The sequence below is a fragment of the Leguminivora glycinivorella genome, chromosome 11, assembly GCF_023078275.1.
Source record: "Leguminivora glycinivorella isolate SPB_JAAS2020 chromosome 11, LegGlyc_1.1, whole genome shotgun sequence".
Taxonomy (NCBI): domain Eukaryota; kingdom Metazoa; phylum Arthropoda; class Insecta; order Lepidoptera; family Tortricidae; genus Leguminivora; species Leguminivora glycinivorella.
In genome coordinates this window covers 18,185,685-18,206,240 of record NC_062981.1, presented here as the reverse complement: position 1 = coordinate 18,206,240, position 20,556 = coordinate 18,185,685, and the positions used below count along the sequence as shown (strand labels likewise).

The 20,556-nt window shown below is 37.2% G+C and overlaps 1 protein-coding gene across 1 annotated transcript in view; it reads right to left on the bottom strand.

Moving 5' to 3' along the window:
* LOC125230965 (protein NDNF-like) overlaps window positions 1-20,556 on the bottom strand; it is a 117,539-nt gene that overhangs the window by 30,248 nt on the left and 66,735 nt on the right. The window contains exon 5 of the mRNA XM_048136284.1: window positions 15,755-15,873. Coding sequence (XP_047992241.1) covers window positions 15,755-15,873 — 119 coding nt within the window. The remainder of the gene's footprint in view (window positions 1-15,754; window positions 15,874-20,556) is intronic.

Here is a 20,556-nt window from a genome sequence, read left to right as displayed (position 1 = left end):
CCACTCGACTTTTTTTGAATTTGGAAATTTTTATGTGGTTTCCACTCAGAATCGTGAGCTCTTTCACTCCTAATAGGAAAAAAAAGTCTCCCAAGTTTTTTCCCATTCCTTTACCATTTTTTTCATACATTTTGTATGGCAGTAACGGAATGGAAGGATTGAAAAATGTATGGATATCTTAAGACATTGTTTTAACTTCCTATCAGGCAGGATCGAAAGACCTTGAGATTCTGAATATGAATCGCGTAAAAAACACCCATTTTACAAAAAAACAGGGGTGAACAACTTTAAAAAAAATGGCTCATCTGGCCGGCAGCCATAAGGCCATAACAGATAATAGTAATTATGTGTTGAAATGAAATGAAAATGAAATATTTATTTTTCAAGTAGGCATATTACAATGAACATGGGAACGTCAAGTTTCAGTAAATAACTAATTTCGGTGTTTTTTTTTTCAATTTCATGAGTAAAAATTACTCTAGACAATGAAATAAAACTATGGAAACGTTAATTAATCCGTTTCCATAATTTTATTTCATGAGTAACTATCGCGGTAACCGAAGACAATATTACTCTAGAAAATGTTTTGTCAAATACCTAGCTACATTACCTTTTATTTTTTATATTAAGTACATGTATTTGTTTACTTAATAATATACATTTCCATATTTATACATTGAAATAGATATCATACACGAAAGGAAAAACGACACCGACGACGGTTTTTTTCCCACATTTCTAATTAACTACGCGCCTGCTTTCGAGTGCTTTAAATTTTAATAAACCAACGCATTCTTTGATTGGGGGCTAGGGCCTCTCAAGGTCAGTGCAAATGTGATGCGTAGAATAGGTACTAGTATAGGTAGGTAGGGACGCGGGGCGCGGGGCCGCGACTAAATCTTGTTCATTCACATCCGCTTGCATGTGTCGCGGATAGAGCGAGTACGTAAGCGGCGAGCACACATACTAACCGCGCGGAGGCCGTTTGCCACCCTGATGTATACCTCTATGTACCTAAATGAATTTATTAGTGTGAGAGACCCTTACGAATAACATTCAAGTTAGTGTCAAGTGATTGACTGCACATGTCAAAACAAAAAACATTAGGAATTGGTCACACACATGTTCAGTAATTATCTTTTTTTTTTAATAACTCGATAACCGTAAGAGTTAAGTTTCTTAGAGACATTAAATTCATTTGATCTTCTCTTAAAGTTAACGGAATTCAATAAAAACAGTGTGTATAACAAATAACAATTTTATTTACATGATTTATTTTAATTTGCATTAATATGCTGTTCTCGAACATATTGTATCGATAAACTACCTCTCTGGTCGATCTGTGTCGATACTAACCCAATGAAGTAACTTTTCTAAGACGTCACCAGGTCACCACGCGTCCTTTTCTTTAGGGTGCTATAGAAAAGGATACCTATAGTTTTCTTTGTTCTTATTTACTGACAGACTTGTTTGACAGATTATATCAATTTATAGAGCAATCAATTTGATTAGTGAAACTAAATAATTTGTTATTCATGTTACCTACTTAAAACTGGAGTTTTAACAGTTGGTTTAACAAGACGTCCTTACGAGGTTATATAAACAACAATGTGCCACAGGACTCATAAAAACCGGCCAAGAGCGTGTCGGGCCACGCTCAGTGTAGGGTTCCGTAGTTTTCCTTATTTTTCTCAAAAACTACTAAACCTATCAAGTTCAAAACAATTTTCCTAGAAAGTCTTTATAGAGTTCTACTTTTGTGATTTTTTTCATAATTTTTAAATATATGGTTCAAAAGTTAGAGGGGGGGGGACGCACTTTTTTTTCCTTTAGGAGCGATTATTTCCGAAACTATTAATATTATCAAAAAACGATCTTAGTAAACCCTTATTCATTTTTCAATACCTATCCAACAATATGTCACACGTTGGGGTTGGAATGAAAAAAAATATCAGCCCCCACTTTACATGTTGGGGGGGTACCCTAATAAAACATTTTTTTCCATTTTTTATTTTTGCACTTTGTTGGCGTGATTAATATACATATGGATTTATTCATATTCAGATATGGGAGCATAAACACATGTTACACATATTCTTGACTAGATGGCGCTAGTAACCTTATTTTAAACTTATTTTGATGTAAGTAACAACACCCCCACTATATCAAAATAACAAATAAACTAATATTTCATAGGTGCAAACCGGGGAAACAATATTTTCTTAACTTAATATCACAATATTTTTCTCTACAAAGTTAACAAATTAGCACAGGTTAATAAATAACTAAATAAATGATTTACTAACAACAAACAAACAGCAATAAAATCATTTTTAAACCACACTAAGTGTTTTCATAAACCTGTATTGTTTCACCTCCAGTAAACCTTTACTTAACATGTCAGTTGTTTCTACAGTATCATTATTAATCACTTCTATAATGAAATTATAAACCTTGAGTTAACAATAACATGTCAGTATCTTCACTATTATTACAATTTGGCTTTTCAACATTTAATTTACATTCCATGTTTGAAACTTCAACTTTTTCAACTTACAACTTTAACTATGATTTGAAAATATTAAAAAAAATCATGAACACCAATAGTTTTCAAATTATCATAATGCTTATTTGCAAATACACAAGGCTCAAGTTTCCATTTTGTGTATCCTAATTTACATGAAGATTCATCCACTTTTTTTATACCAAGCAAGTGATGATTGCTTCACACCATAAACAGCCCTTTTTAATTTCAACTTGTTTAAATCACTGACAGGAAAACCTTCTGGCAAATGCATAGAAATACCTTTTTAAGTTGGCCATTAAGAAAAGCTGTTGTGACGTCTAAATGAGTTACATTCAACTGTACACTTAAGGCAAACAGTAACCTCAACATTGAGTGCCTAATAACAGGGGAACATGTCTCTTGATAGTCTGCACTGAGCTTTTGCGTAAAGCCCTTAGCTACAAGCCGCACATGATAACTCACTTTATTGTCACAATCACGTTTCTTTTCCAACACCCACTTGCATTACACTACCGGAGCATCGACAACTTCCCAAACCTCGTTGTCTTCAAACAACTGCAGTTCATCGGCCATCGCCTGCAACCACTGTTGTTTCTCAGGACCACTGACAGCTTCCGCATATGTCATTTCATCTTCTCCCACATAGGTGCATGTATTTGCAAAACTATACTGCTCAGGTTTCTTCCTCTGTTGATTCTGACGTTCTTCACAGTGGGCAACTTCTGTGATACCTCGGGTCTTCTCGGCTAAGCATCTACTGAAGACAGTTGAATTTCAGGTTTCAACTGTGACAGGCCTGCATCTGTTCTAGATATATCTTCTAAGAACTGCTGCTGTACTTCCTCTTCATGCTGTTCACCTTCATTTTCCACGTCTAGGTATTTTAACTCAGAGTCGCTGGAGCTTTGCTGGTTAATTCTAATTTAACCACAGATTCCTCTGTCAACTCCCCCACTGAATCTGTGTTTTCTACACAAACTGACTGTGTCGTCATTCCTTTTCTTCTCAAGAATCACAACATCTTGACTTGTTGTAATCTGATATTTGACTAACCTTTTATGTTCTCAGGAAAATCTATTCCATCGACTAATTCACGCTTCACTTCGTAGCCGTTGATATTTCCTTAATATCCGGAACACAAAAAACAGGTACTTTCGTATTATTTGCTGCGACACTGTCTAAGAATAAGCGTCTAAAACTTTTAATTTTGCAGCCATGTTTCGGTTGCCGTATGCAACATAAAAATCACTTTTATTAAAATCTCCACTGAGAAAACAACGCTAAAATGCGTTAGTCTGTTTTTTCTTCTCCGATTCCTCACTTAAAAGTGGACATTGGCTTCGATAATGGCCTTCGTTTTTATATTTATAACAGGTTATATTTTTCGTGTTTACATTCGAGTTTGACGTTTGACAGGTCTGTTGTCTATGCTTGCTAGTGTTGCGACAGTTCTTCAAGTGACTTGCAACAAATGCTGAATTGCATTCCGTTTCACTTACTTGACTTGATTCCATATCGAGTAATTTTGTCTTAATGGAATCGGCCGTTATACTGATACCAGAGTGCTCGATAGCCATAATCATGGGCATAAAACGTTCTGGTAAACCAGCAAGCATCAAAGAGCCCACCCATTCATCATCAATTTTGAAACCCGTACCGGACAATCTCTGCGAAGTTTCAACTATTTGTGTCACATAATTCGTCATATTTTCACAGTTTTCCAGTCTGATGGATATTAAATGACGAAGCAAAGTAATCCTCCGCGAAAATCCCGAATCGTCGAACAATGTCTTCAACGCCGTCCACAATTCCTTCGTGGTCTTTGTCTTCTTTATATGCACAAATAATGATGAATCTATCGTCAAAATCAGCTTCGCTCGTGCTTTTGCGTCTGCAGCGTCTACCGCTGTTGTAGTCCCGTCTGCCGCAGGTTCTTCCTTGATATACTTGTTCGCGCCTTCAAGTATCAGCAAATTTTCTACTGCGAACGCCCAATCGTCGTAATTCTCGCGACCTTTCAGCTTCGGCACGTTCGTCAGAAAATTAGAACTCATTTTTAAGCACTTTACACGAAAAACACTAACTATTACAATTACTTTTTAATTAAAACGGGATGGGACCCATAACCTATAATGAAACGCACGAATGACGGTTGACAAGTAACGGATTTATTCATATTCAGATATGGGAGCATAAACACATGTTACACATATTCTTGACTAGATGGCGCTAGTAACCTTATTTTAAACTTATTTTGATGTAAGTAACAACAATATTGGTACCAAATTTCAGCTTTATAGTGCTAACGGTTACTGAGATTATCCGCGGACGGACGGACGGACGGACGGACGGACGGACGGACGGACGGACGGACAGACAGACATGGCGAAACTATAAGGGTTCCTAGTTGACTACGGAACCCTAATAAAACGGCTCAACATAATTTTTAAGAAAAAAAAACCGTCGCCTTTCGGGTTCTGGTACTTCTGGTGAATGCTACTTGCGAATGTTGGATTATGTAGAAATGTGTATTTTTTAAAACTGCTTTTAATGCTTTAATTATTAGATGGCAACACAAATGAATATACGTATAACGTTAAGGTTTGAGGAGTTTCCTCAATTCCTCATGAATCCGATTACATTATAAGAAATCGAAGCTTGACAAACTTTGACTTGAAAACTCAATATGCTTAACAAACATAACTAAATAAATGTCACTGCTTTGGACTTAAATGCAAGCTTTTCTTCCAAAAATACCAAAGTCACTATGAGTGTGCCGTTCAGATTTGAGGAGTTCGGTTCTGACTATCATCAGCAGTTCCACTGCACCAAATGTTACTGTTCTGGACGTAAGTGCATGCTGTTCTTATAAAAATACCAAAGTCACTATAAGCGTGCCGTTCAGATTTGAGGAGTTCGGTTCTGACCATCATCAGCAGTTCCACTGTACCAAATGTCACTATTCTAGACGTAAGCGCATGCTGTTCTTATAAAAAACCGGCCAAGAGCGTGTCGGGCCACGCTCAGTGTAGGGTTCCGTAGTTTTCCGTATTTTTCTCAAAAACTACTGAACCTATCAAAATCAAAATAATTTTCCTAGAAAGTCTTTATAAAGTTCTACTTTTGTGATTTTTTTCATATTTTTTAAACATATGGTTCAAAAGTTTTTCCTTTAGGAGCGATTATTTCCGAAAATATTAATATTATCAAAAAACAATCTTAGTGAACCCTTATTCATTTTTAAATACCTATCCAACAATATATCACACGTTGGGGTTGGAATAAAAAAAATATCAGCCCCCACTTTACATGTAGGGGGGGGGGGGTACCCTTATAAAACATTTTTTTCCATTTTTCATTTTTGCACTTTGTTGGCGTAATTGATATACATATTGGTACCAAATTTCAGCTTTCTAGTGCTAACGGTTACTGAGATTATCCGCGGACGGACAGACGGACGGACAGACAGACATGGCGAAACTATAAGGGTTCCTAGTTGACTACGGAACCCTAAAAATGGCAAAGTCACTATAAGCGTGCCGTTCAGATTTGAGGAGTTTAGGTTCTGGCCATCATCAGCAATTGCACTGCACCAAATGTCACTGTTCTGGACGAAAGTGCATGCTGTTCTTATAAAAATACCAAAGTCACTATAAGCGTGCCGTTCAGATTTGAAGAGTTCCGTTCTGGCCATCATCAGCAGTTCCACTGCACCAAATGTCACTTTTCCGTACCTAAATGCATGCTGTTCCTTTAAAAACACAAAAATCAGCATATGTATGCCTTTCAGATTCGAGGAGTTCCCTCGATTTCTCCAGGATCCCATCTTCAGAACTGGGTTCTGAGAAAAATGGGACCAATCTGTATGCATATACATTCAATAAAAAAAATCGGTCCAGAAGCGACGGAGATATCGGGGAACAAACATTAAAAAAAATAAAAAAAAAACATACAGACGACTTGATAACCGTCCTTCTTGAAAATAATACCAATAATAATAGGTGCGTGCTATATTTTACTCAGCAGCCGGCGTAGCCGAATGGCAATTGTCGACACCATATGCCGACAGAAATGTAGTCTAGCTCTGTCGCGCAAGTACGCAAGAGCTATAATTAGAGGTAGATAGATACAACGAAACAAATATTATCGTGAGCACGTGTGCATTCGACTACGCACACTGATGAGCGGACCCAGCGCGTACGTACATTGCGCACCACCTGCACGCACACATACAAACCGCGCGGCATTCAATGCACTGGTAGGCTATGTCTACAACGCCATCTAGTAATGTCTGACTTTAAACGTGCACATGACGTTGTATGTTTAGTGCGTGAAAGCTAAAACAGATGTCGCAAGATGTTGCAGTTTGATGACTATTTCGACGTAGGATACTGATAAGAGTTTTGTTGGCCACGCGTGGCTACTGGCGCCATCTAGCTCTTTGAGTGTGGATTAAATTTAGTACACAGGTCTAGAATACTTAGGACGGCGCCCATTTTTAGTATGGGGTTAGGTATCTGTACTAGTATTATTTGATCTGTGGTAATGCTATTCTTCGAAGTACCCTTTTTGCCAGCGGCACTACTTTAGTAGATATTAATTAAGGTTCTTACATGACGTTTGACGTTCAATTAACGTATATGGGCATTTGAGACGTTTGATATGGTATGGTATTTATTTATTTATCGTATGACATAAAATACAGTTACTGTATTTAATTAATGGGGTCTGCGCTCTTCTAATTAAATAAATAAATTTATTTAAACTAACATGATCTTCACTCATATTATTAAAACGGGACTTAATCGCGTAAAACTTACGTTTACATTTAACCCGACGTTTCGGACGTGATAGTTAGTTTCAGTCTACCCGTGACTACGGACGTAATGTCACGTTCGAAACGTCGGGTTAATATATAACCGTAATTTTTACGCAACGTTTTGGAGATTCTAACACAGCTTGACTGAGTCCGACGGCAAGCTCAAGAAGGCTTGTGTTCAGGGTACTTAGACAATGATATATATAATATACAAATACTTATATGCATAGAAAACAAATAACTGTGCTCATCACACAAATGAATGCCCTTACAGGGTTTCATCGATCCGATGAACGTGGCTTAGCAGGCAGGGTTACTATTAGACCGGTCGTCGAATCGTCAATAAAATTGTAAATGATTCTTTTACCCATACACCCCTTAAAAATGGGGAAAAAGTATGTTGCCAATCTGCTCAGGGTCTGGAGTATACACAAAATTGAATATTGAAACATATTTATGCGTTAATGGCGACACTCTGTCTATACTCAGTAAAATAGTAAAAAATACTTGCATAGAAGCATGAGATGATACAACGTAGGATGTAGTAACTCAAAGAACCATATTATGTACTGTAAAAGTTATTTATGTGACTGGTGCAATTAAGAGTTCAATATGTAATTGGGCCATTTTTTTTTTCGTTGGCCACCCCACTTTTTTTTTTGGATTTGGAAATTTTTATGTGGTTTCCACTCAGAATCACGAGCTCTTTCAATCCTAATAGGAGAAAAAAAGTGTTTTCCCATTCCGTTACCATTTTTTCATACATTTTGTATGGCGGTAACGGAATGGAATAAGGTTTGAAAAATGTATGGAAATCTTGGGACATTTTTTTTCTCCTATCAGGATCGAAATACCTCGCGATTCTAGGTATGAATAGCGTAAAAAATACCCATGTTACAAATAAAAGTGGGGTGGACAACTTTGAAAAAAATGGCCTAATTAATAGGAAGATAACAGACATAGCCTAAATTTAGGTAGGATGTAATGTAATAAATATCAAGGTCTGTCAGTTCACTTTTGAAACGAAACAAATGACTGATCGATGAACTCTTGTGTTCTTTTAAATGTAGGTACCTAAGTAGGCACCAAATCGGTTGCCGATATCGTAAAGTAAAAATTACGATGCACTAGAGTGAAGTTTTCTTAATAATAGCCATTTGCTGATCGGTCCTAAGCATATTATAAAGGAAATGTTGTGATATGGATGCAATTAAAATATTTAAATAAGTAGTCAAGATATAAAACATTCAGTTGGCAGTAAAATAAAATCTAGATTGTATATTTTATTTTATTTTTATTTTATTTATTATCCACACTTACAACTATTTTTACAGGCTAACCTAATACAATAGTGTAACTATTAATAATAACTATAAATAGTGTAACTATTAATATAAATGAAAGGCAAAACCAAAAAAAAAGAAATTAAAAAACCCACGACGGAGACCTCATTTAAAAAAATTATAAAATAATTTGGAAACCCCCGACTTTAAGGTCATACCACAGAATTAAGGTCATACAAACGATGAATTTTATCAGTTTTAATAATCCTTACGTACCTATAATTTGTTTCTCCAAGATTTAAGTGACAATAATACTTAATAACTTATTCAACTAACTATAAACATAATAACAGACGTCGACAGACGTCGGGGCTGACGTCGCATACAGGTTCTCCATGCCGTCGTGAGTAAAAAATACTGTAAAAATGATGTACTCGTACCTAAATACAAAATTCTTAATACAGGCCATTTGTTCATCTGCCCTATGCATATTTTAGAGTATAAGTCACAAACAGTTCGCCTTGCATGCCATAGAATCCAACAAGAAAGCATAACACGTTTACACACGCGACAACATAAAAGGATTCTTTATGCATAGCTGTGTGATAAAAACATACATTCTTTGGTAATCAAGAAAAGGCGGTGTAGGCTGAGAGGCTAACGGAAAATTTTAAATTGCGTGAGATCTTAGTAAGTATACAAGTAAAAAGACAAGTTAGTATGACGATAGGCGAACTGGTTCTTTTAGGATAAAGATGTTCATGAGAATGATGTGTCCATAAAATAAAAATAAGACTAAGAGTTTTGAATGATTCACGGTTATTTTCATTAGACTCCGTGATCATGATGCATATATGCAACTGCGTCGAAATATCGGGAGCTTGACAAAAATCAAAAAGGTAATCACGGTCTATATCCCGGTCAATATAAGTCTAAAAATAAGACTTTCTAAACATACATTTTGTACTAATACAAAACATGAGTTTTTAACGACAATTATCTAGGTAGGTACATTCAGTTTTATTTTACGGACCTAGGTGACAATTTTGCTTTTAATTTTAACTTAATTTGAAACTGGCACTGACAGGTGTTTCGCTTCAAATGAACGTAATTTATTATTGTACAAAATTTATCATCACTCGTAACGACAGGAATTTGACGTGGGTCCTTTTAGTGGACATAAACGCCGGAATTATAATTTTGATGACCTTATGTTAATTTGCCTTAAATTCTATAATTGGATGCAAATCCAGTTTTACTTTTGCTTTAAATTCTATAATATAATGAATATTTGCATTAAGTTTTTTTTATATAATTCAGCATTAAAAAGAATATCAGGAAAGTGCTGAACTTTCTAACGTATGTATTTTAATGTGGTACCTGTAGAATGTACAAATTAAATGATATCTATACTAATATTATAAATGGAAAAGTGTTTGTGTCTGTTTGTTTGTCCGTCTTTCACGGCAAAACGGAGCGACGAAATGACGTGATTTTTTAAGTGGAGATAGTTGAAGGGCTGGAGAGTGACATAGGCTACTTTTTGTCTCTTTCTAACGTGAGCGAAGCTGCGGGCAAAAGCTAGTCAGATCATAAACTACATTAGCGTTTCGCCTCCTGGTCTATTAAAAAAAGTGGCTGGAACAACCTTGCCTTTCATTGTTAGTTACTTGGACAAACGTGTTGATCGAAAGGTAATTGATCCGGAGCTTTTTATACCTTATCCTAGCTATGGATACATCCAAATACAAATACATTTTTATATTCAGTAACACTATAATTAACTATGTAATTATGTAGGTACACGGCGTATTACACATTGCTGTCATTTTTGAACTTAATAGTTTATAATTTTTGATGTCTTTTTATCACTTTCTTAAATAAATTAAAAAAAAAAGTATGCACATTATGATACAAGTGCCGAAAAGACGAAGCTCAAAATGAGTGGCGATAAATTAAAAACATGCCCGAAGCGTGTGTTTTAAATCGATACGAGTTACAAATTTCCTTTTCGCCCATATATCCCATATATATTAATATGTATATATATAAATAATATATATATAAATAAATTAAAAAAAAAAAAAGTACAGAATTACTGATGACCTTCTGAAGTTTCGGCCTGAGAAGAAATGAACCATTTTCCGCACTAGTGCGGGAAAAAAGTACCATGTACTGAAATAGTACATTACGATACAAGTGCGTAAAAAAGGAAATTCGTAACGACACGAGTTACGAATTTCCTTTTCGCACGTGTATCGTACGACGTTTTTCAGTACAGATGGCCCTCCGAAGTTTCGACCTGGCATATAATAAACCACTTCTCGCACTAGTGAGTAAAAAAAACACCATCTGTACTGAAAAATAATATGCCTAGTTAAGTACTTATATGTATGTAGTTATGAAGATATATTATAAGAATCTAAATGTTCAAATTATATTGTTTTGATACTTAAAAAACATTCTACAGGTTGTAACATTTCACGAATGTAGATTAGCATCTCAACTGAACTGAAACTTAAACAAAATGTAGCTAAATTGTTGCTTCGAAATTCGAAAATAGTTCTCATTTCAGCTGTGCCGTAACGGACGCCGGATTTCCGGACACCGGTGACCTGAATTTTAGCCGCTAAAATTAAGTAAATATCGCACCAAGTACGCAAATAAAAATAATAAATAATAAATCAATATTATAAAACTTCTTACCAAGGATTATTTATAATTATAGGATTTACATACTTCATACTAAGAATCGTACCTCGACTTTTTAGCGCTACTTAGCTATAGCAATAACTACACTGATGATGCCTAAAAATTTTTTTTTTTTTTAATGTGTATTGACGTGATATCATGATTTAAAAAAAAGAAATATGAGTATGTCTCTTGTTCTTATAAAAAATAAAAACACAAAAATATTTGGGGAAAATATGATTTTGGCCACTTCCAGGCTGCGAACAGCGCCACCTAGTTTTAAGCCTAAAAGGCCCATACATTTCAAGGGTACGTTTTTAGTATGGGCTTTCTCAGTCCAGTATTCAATCGTTCTTGCTTCGTACAGTCAACCAATTGGAACCCTAGGCCACTGTAGAACTATGTCACAGTAACGTTATAAATCAGACTGTAAGAAATCTCTTACTGCTTGTCATTTTGACATGGTTGTAGAGTGGCCTAGGGTTCCAATTGGTTGACTGTACATAGATTGACTGAGTCCCACGGTAAGCTCAAGAAGGCTTGTGTTGTGGGTACTCTGACAACGATATGCCCATCAAACAAATAAATGTCGTTACCGGGAACCCAGGACCGCTTCTTAGCAGGCAGTGTCACTATGGACAGGGCAGATAGGTCGCCGAATACTAATATTTTATTTTATTATACTTTGGCCTTGGCACAGGTCAAGTGTTTTTTTTTTTATATTAAGTATAGGCTGAGTATAGGATATTCTTACACAGATTGACTGAGGCCCACGGTAAGCTCAAGAAGGCTTGTGTTGTGGGTACTCAGACAACGATATATATAATATATAAATACTTATATACATAGGAAAGATCCATGACTCAGGAACAAATATCTGTGCTCATCACACAAATAAATGCCCATACCGGGATTCGAACCCGGGACCGCGGCGTAGCAGCTACCGACTGCGCCAGACCGGTCGTCAGTTTACAAGTTTCATGTTTACAAGTCGCTGTTCATAGTGTTCATCCTAAAGTAAATTCCGTGGTTCAAGCGTGAACAAACCCTGCCATATTCGAACAAATTTTTTTTAAATGTGAGTAAGATATCACTGACAGATACCGATCTGTCAGTTCCGAAAATGTCGAGTCTTCAACCAAAAACGTCAATTTTGACACTGCGCCTAGCGTATTGACATAATATTCGTAGCCATGCTTCAAAGCCATCGTTTGAACACCAATTTAGAGGCGCCATCATAAATTATCAGATATATCGGAGCAGGCAGGTCGTTCAAAAGTATCTAAACACGCCCTAACACATTGACAAAGGCGTGTTCAGATGTTTGTGACCACCTTGACCGCTTCGATATATCTGACAGATACTATCCTTAAAGCAATTTGAAATTATGAGCTTGAGTAACAAAACTGCCAGTCATTCATAACTTTCCTCCCTAACATATTTGGCAGCTTCTGAAATACTCAGATAACCACATGACAAATGATGGAATATTTGTAATACTTGGCAATTCTAAGGCCGCGAGAGGGTTGAAAAAGCACAAACCTTTTCTCGAAGGAAAATAGAGTTTAAGTGGCTAAACAAGGGTAACACACGGGGTAAGACGAGGGTTAAAATGTGTCGTTTCCGAGCAAATAGTCAGATTGTCACTTGCCGTAAGGAAGTAAGCGACAGAGTGGGACGTCTGAATTCGACAAAATAGGTACCTACTAGAGATGTACCGACTATTGATTTGGCCGACTAGGCCGACTACCGACTAGTCGGCGCTTGGGTGGCCGATTAGTCGGCCGACTAGTCGGCTAGTCGGCCGAAACATAAATGTCGACTAAATTCACATTTTGAATGTTATATTTGGTCCTTCGTTCGCGCTTTTCACGATTTTTTACAAGTTCAGAGGTTCATGACAATATTTATATACATTTTCCATTTTTGACAACCGGCTTGGCTTAGTGGGTAGTGATCTTGCTTATGAAATCGATAATCCTAGGTAGGAAATTTATTTCTGTGATGATAACAAATATTTGTTGTTCTTACAAAGAAAGGAATTACGAATAGGTACATGATACAACCATAAATTTAAGCTGTAGCTCTCAGTTTTTCTATCACTAATGAAGTGCCGACTAATCGGCCTTTTTTGCCGACTAGTCGCCGACTAATCGCCGACTACAAATGTGGCCGGATAGTCGGCTTTCCCGACTAGTCGGCGACTAGTCGGTACATCCCTAGTACCTACTTCGGTGAAGGAAAACATCGTGAGGAAACCGGTCTAATTCCAATAAGGCCTAGGCTAACTAGTACCCTTTGAGTTGGAAGGTAAGATGGCAGTCGCTTTCGTTAAACTAGTGCCTACGCCAAATCTCGGGATTGGTTGTCACAGCGGATCCCAGGCTCCCATGAGCCGCGGCAAATGCCGGGATAACGCAAGAAGGATGATGAGGTACCTATTTGTTTAGTGTCTAAAATAGTCAAATATCAAAACATTTATAGACATATTGTATTGTATAATTAAACCGTACAAACGATTTTTTTTTATCAAATAAATGAAGTGACAAACCTTCTTAATGATTTTTACCATCCTACTGCTTTATTTCTTTTGTTTTACGTTTTTGTTTCTTATATAATAAACAGTCACAGTAACTTAGAAAAGCTCAATAAAGATTAAGAATCCACGATCCAATTAAGGGCCCATTTAGACGGTACGAGAACTCGCATACGAGTTTTATTACATTACGGTACTTGATGGCAGTGCAATTGTATGCTCAACAGCCCGCAATGTAACTAAAATCGCATGCGAGTTCGCACGCCGTCTAAATCAGGCCTAACGGTCAACCTTTTTCCAGAAAACCTGGATAGGTATCACTCAAACGCATATAAGGCTTCGACAATAATTCATTTAACACATAACTTATACAGTTATAAATAACTGAGAAATCCTATTTCAAAGGAACATGAGTTATTTTACCGTAACTTTTAAGAACTTGAATTGAATAAGGCTCAAAGAAAAATGGAAAATCAATCCGTAGAAGGTCTGTCTTAAACAGATGGTTATATCATAGTTAGTCTATTATTAACGTTACTATGACGATATAAAGAACATTTTGGGTTATTTCTTATATCTGAGGATTTAAGCACGTTGAGCCTATATGTTTCTAGATCTGTCAGTTAAGGCTGTTTAGTTCCTAGTCGTGTAAGTGGCAATAGGACATACATGCTAGATTTATTGACTGTAGTATTGTGTCATTAATGAAGACGCCTGCTATTGCGCGTAGTCTCATAGTATTAAAGGTAAGATTTGGCAAATATGTGCGTCATTATGAATGGCACAATCTATTTAAGTAACGGTGACGGTTTTTATGGATTTCTGTGAGTAAGAACATGATTTAAAGCTTTCGTGTTTTGGCTTTAGGACTATACATATTTCTGCTATGTTGTGCAAAATCATCGTGGATACGAATCAATTTCATAAAACCTCAAGAAGTCCAACCGCAGAAATAGGCTAGGTTATAGTATTAATATGTAGTTGATTTTTAAGACGTCCTGGTTTCAAAACTCGACCCAAAAACAGGCAAAATGTCACGACGAGTGTACAATAAAAATAGTGACACTTCGCCGTTTATTTTCTGTTCAAAAAAGGGAAATGTTGCAATGTTGTTGAATTATCAACCCTATGAGCAGTGGCAAATGACGGGATAAAGCAAGGAACATACTACGCGGACGTCCATCGTAAATCGACCGCGACCGCGACCGATCAGTGTGCACGGAACAAAACATCCAGCGAGCCAGCACGGGAAGCATGGTCGCGCGATAGACGATAAAATATCAGGCTGTCCCTATCGCACTTACAAATAGTGCGATAGGGACGGCCTGCTATTGTATCGTCTATCGCGCGACCATGCTTCCCGTGCAGATTTCGATCGGACGTCCATGCGCTCAAGGTAACGTCCACGTCCGTCGACCTAGTCCTGCGGCGCTGGCTATATTTTGGGCCCTAAGTTAAAAAAATATTAAAGTCGATTTTGTTTTCGTTTATAAATACATTGATAACATATAAATTTAACATTTCGTTCTGGGTCACATTCCTAAGGTGCTTTTTTAGTAATTTGGTAATTTGTGGTTATAATTTTTAATTTGACCTAATGTGGTAAAAAAAATATTCGAGAGAAAAAATGTAACTGTATTGCATTTAGAATGATATTTTTAGCGTGTATACGTAGTTTGGGTCAATTTACTCGAGTGCTATATGACAATTTGTCATACCTAGCGAAACAGACACAAAAAAATATTCATGTTTGTTCATCCGATAGTTTGCACGGTTAAGTGTATATTCATTGTCCAGATCCCCGTCTGCGGTCGATCGACGACGGACGTCCGCGTAGTATGTTCCTAGTTTTAAGCAAGGAAGATGATGATGGTGATAAAGAAATAAATGTTACACACCTAGGGTCCCAGTTGGCGGACAGCCTCCGTCGTGATCGGACGCGTAATCTTAATCGTACTGCTCTCGGCGGCTCCCCACGAACACTGACCGCCGCCGCACCGCCGGCTTCCGACGATAGCTGAAAACATATTAATGCTTTTATTAGGAATAGTTATTTGTTTGTTTTTTTTTTATTGAAAACAAAGATTACAGTTTCTAATTTTTTCACCAAACTTACGTTTAACGGCGAAATGAAGCACTCATTTTCAAAGTTAGTACCTTAAATTATCTTGAAAGACTTATTCTAGTGTTAATACATAATAATAATTATCTTATCAACTACTAATGGCGCTTTTCATTAACGCTTTAAAAACCTGAATTAGCCAAAAATCGCTTAACCTTATCTGTCATGTTGACTACATATTACATACAAGGGGCCAAAGTTGTATTTTAACGCCGAGTGCGGAACTGAAAAACGAGCAAGTCAAAGGATTCTATAGTTGAACCACGAGCGAAGCGAGTAGTTCGAGAATAAATCCTGAACTTGCGAGTTTTTTTAACACGTAAAATATTGTACATAGTAACGAAGTAAAATATTGTACATTTGCACCCGAGTGTAACACAAAACTTTTCCCCTCACTATAGCGAGGAAACTACAACGCAAAAAATGCGTTTATCACTGCTTCCAGTAGTTCCACAGGTGGTAAATCATCTTTATTACTAGATTCACCTGCTTTTATCAATTTTAAAGCAGTTATTTTGACTTTATTTAAGGTCAAATTACTTTACCCACTAGTGGATAAAATTCGTTTTTGCCCGATGGTATTAAAGGACAAAACACGTGTTTCCGAGCTAGTGAGGGGAAGAGATTATTATTGGTAGATATTCTGCGAATTCGCACGAAGCGCTATGCTTCTTCTTTTCTTATGCGCACTGCCAAGGAGTGGAATTCTTTACCGGCGGCTATATTTCCGAGCTCATATAACCCGAAAACCTTCAAATCAAGGGTGAACAGGCATCTTCTGGGCTTCCTTTTATAATAAAAAAAAATGTAGCCAGAGTCCGTAGACTGCCATCTCTCGACACGATAACCATAACCAACCTAACATAATGTTGGTCAGATTCATTGTTATATTCTATCCTGCTTCTTATTGACGTGACCTTTATTAGGGGTTTTTGATAGCGTAGGTGGAGCGGTAGCGGAGCGTCAGCGGAGCGCAACGATAGCGGTGCGCCGGACGAACGCGCTGGCGTTGCGCCCAGCGGACGCCGGCAGGAACTAACGAGCGCGGATTGCGAGCGGAATGCGCGCGGATTGCAAGCGGAACGCCAGCGTTCGCCCGGCGCACCGCTTTCATTGCGCTCCGCTAACGCTACTCTATCCAATTTTACAGGAGAGCCAATTTTGTATCAAAATCGGTCTTGCAAGGTTTTTCGAACACCAGAAAACGATTGAAACGAAGTTTTAGTGACAGTTTTTTTTATACTAATCAATAGTAAATATATTTAGCATTATTATTTGGTGGTTTTCGACACATCATTTAGTAATAAAAACGATATATGTATTTTGGACACAAACTAAAAAAACTACCGGACACACAGTGTTCTGCTTCTAAACTTATTTCATATTTGAGGAGTTACAGTATTATGAACTAGTACAATTTTATAAAAATAAAGTTTCATGGGTCGGATGGGAGCATCAAAAATTATGTAAAAAAAAATGAAAATCACAAAAAGTGAACTTACAGTGTTATGCCTCTCAGGTACGGAACTTTGCACAAAGATTCCAAGTATCACCGATAAATACGCAATACACACGAAATAAACACCAAACTATTCAAAATTCAATTCATCATCATCCTCCTTGCGTTGTCCCGGCATTTGCCACAGCTCATGGGAGCCTGGGGTCCGCTTTGACAACTAATCCCAAGATTTGGCATAGGCACTAGTTTTACGAAAGCGACTGGCATCTGACCTTCCAACCCGGAGGGTAACTAGGCCTTGTTGGAATTAGTCCGGTTTCCTCACGATGTTTTCCTTCACCGAAAAGCGACTGACAAATATCAAATGACATTTCGCACATAAGTTCCGAAAAACTCATTGGTACGAGCCGGGGTTTGAACCTGCGACCTCCGGATCGAAAGTCGCACGCTCTTACCGCTAGGCCACCAGCGCTTCTCTTCAAAATTCAATTCTAACGTTTCAAAATTCAGCCTCACGTATGCACTCCATTAGTGAATATTTTCTATTCAGAAAACGTTTATCTGCCAGCCTGATCCCGAAACCATTCAACGTATTCAAACACGAAACTACACTCACAATAATATGGAAATCTGGAACCCTTTTGTCAACGTTCAAAAGGTTTTATTTATCAACTTCGTCGATACGAGGTAGATTCAGATTTTTATAATATGAACTTGACTCAATGAACATTATAGACCCCCCCCCCCTATCTAGCGTCTCGCGAGCGTAGCGTAGGGCCAACTGTATGGAAAAAGACGCCGCGTTGATGTCGCGCCGACGCGGCGTCAGGCTTTGCCATACAGTTGGCCCGACGCACGTCCGACGCTATGCTCGCGAGACGCTAGATGTGGGGGGCCCTATATACCTAATACCTATGCAGTAGTAAGAGCCAAAAAGTTATAGTAAACTTATATTATTGACTCGTCAATATTTCACGATATTTCGACGCAGTTAAATGCATCATGGTCACGAAATATTGGGACTATCGGGAGCTCGTGATCGTGAAAAAGTATTTAAATTCCTTACGGTTCGAGTTCATTAGCGCGTTTTCACATTATCCGATCCTCCTTGTGACCTATCGGTCTTGATCAAAGAGGATCAAAAGTATTACAGAGAGTTACTGTCAAAGTAAAATGTGTAATCACAGTGCATAGACTGCCATCTCTCGACACAAGCTTAAAACTTTTAAACCTCAGTTTTGACAATTTGGCCCATATTATTAGCTTGATATATGTGTCGAAATGTCAAATATTAATATTAGCGCCATCTAGGCCACCGTACCTATTTCTATATGGTTCTGAGATACGTTTTCTAATTTTTCTTCTTAGACTGTAGCGGTCTATTCGGCGTTACATATGTCTTTGGTCTTATTCGGCGTTAATTATGTTTTCTTATGTCCGCACAACATCAACTTCAAAGCCGTTCCTACACTCCTAAACTTCTAGTACGTACCTAGTACCTACCTTTATATCTCTTCTACTCGTAACACACACACTAAGGTACCTTAATAAGTTTTTTTTTATTTTTATTAAATGGCTTCAGTCTATTATTGGGACTAAGTATTTCGCCAGTGTCAATGTAAGCTTATGAGCTAATACTTATTAGTAGGGATGTACCGACTAGTCGGGAAAGCCGACTATCCGGCCACATTTGTAGTCGGCGATTAGTCGGCGACTAGTCGGCAAAAAAGGCCGATTAGTCGGCACTTCATTAGTGATAGAAAAACTGAGAGCCACAGCTTAAATTTATGGTTGTATCATGTACCTTTTCGTAATTCCTTTCTTTGTAAGAACAACAAATATTTGTTATCATCACAGAAATAAATTTCCTACCTAGGATTATCGATTTCATAAGCAAGATCACTACCCACTAAGCCAAGCCGGTTGTCAAAAATGGAAAATGTATATAAATATTGTCATGAACCTCTGAACTTGTAAAAAATCATGAAAAGCGCGAACGAAGGACCAAATATAACATTCAAAATGTGAATTTAGTTGACATTTATGTTTCGGCCGACTAGCCGACTAGTCGGCCAACTAATCGGCCACCCAAGCGCCGACTAGTCGGTAGTCGGCCTAGTCGGCCAAATCAATAGTCGGTACATCTCTACTTATTAGAGGTTGGTACGGGTGAGTATACTAAGTTTTTTATTATAATTCTAGAATCCGAGTATGACATTCAGTAGCAGAAGGTTATTTCAAAATATAGCGTACAAAGGACGCAATCCTCGTGGCTTAAAATTTCAACCGTTTTTAGGGTTTCGTGCCCAAAAATAATTGGATTTCCGATAAACGGACGCACACCATAAGGGTTCCTGTACAAATTCGTGAGATTTGAGTGAAACCACATTTTCCTTATATTTGCTGGGTCTCAAAACTTGACCAAACTTTTGCATTAGCCATTAAGGGAAAACTTTCCTTTCTTTATCAAACATTTTTGTCATTTTACGTTTTCTTTTCAATATTTCTTCACTGACTGTGAGGCCGTTTTCACATTATCCGATCCGATATCGGATGTAGGAAGGATGTAAAATGTAAGATTTATGCGCTTCCAGGTCTTCATTTATGTATTTAATAGATCATTATTACTAAAAAACGATATAAAACGCAAAAATTGCGGATTTAATGCCGATGGCACTCTCCTACAACTGTTTTTGTACGAGGCACCATGGACCTGCCGATATCGGCAGGACGCTTCCGACATTTTTTGGCATGCCGGACCCCCCGCCAGTTGTCGGCCGATAATATTTGTTTGTGTGCGTATATAATGTATGTATACGTTTGTAGTAGTGTGCGTGACAAAAATGGCATCTATTAAACAGCTGCTAATGATCTAAATTCAAATTAGTTGTCAATTTCCATTGAAAAAAAAAAGGTTGTAATGCATCGGTCCGAATTGCGGATACTAGTTTTTTCATCTTTTAGTAGATATAGTTGAATGTAAAATTATTTATTTTGCCTGACACTGAGTATTTTTTATGCTCGTTATCTTAATTTTACAATATAATATTTAGGATATAGTGCTTATAATTATTAAATATAAAACATTTTTTAAATATTTTTTGATACAAAATCATAGG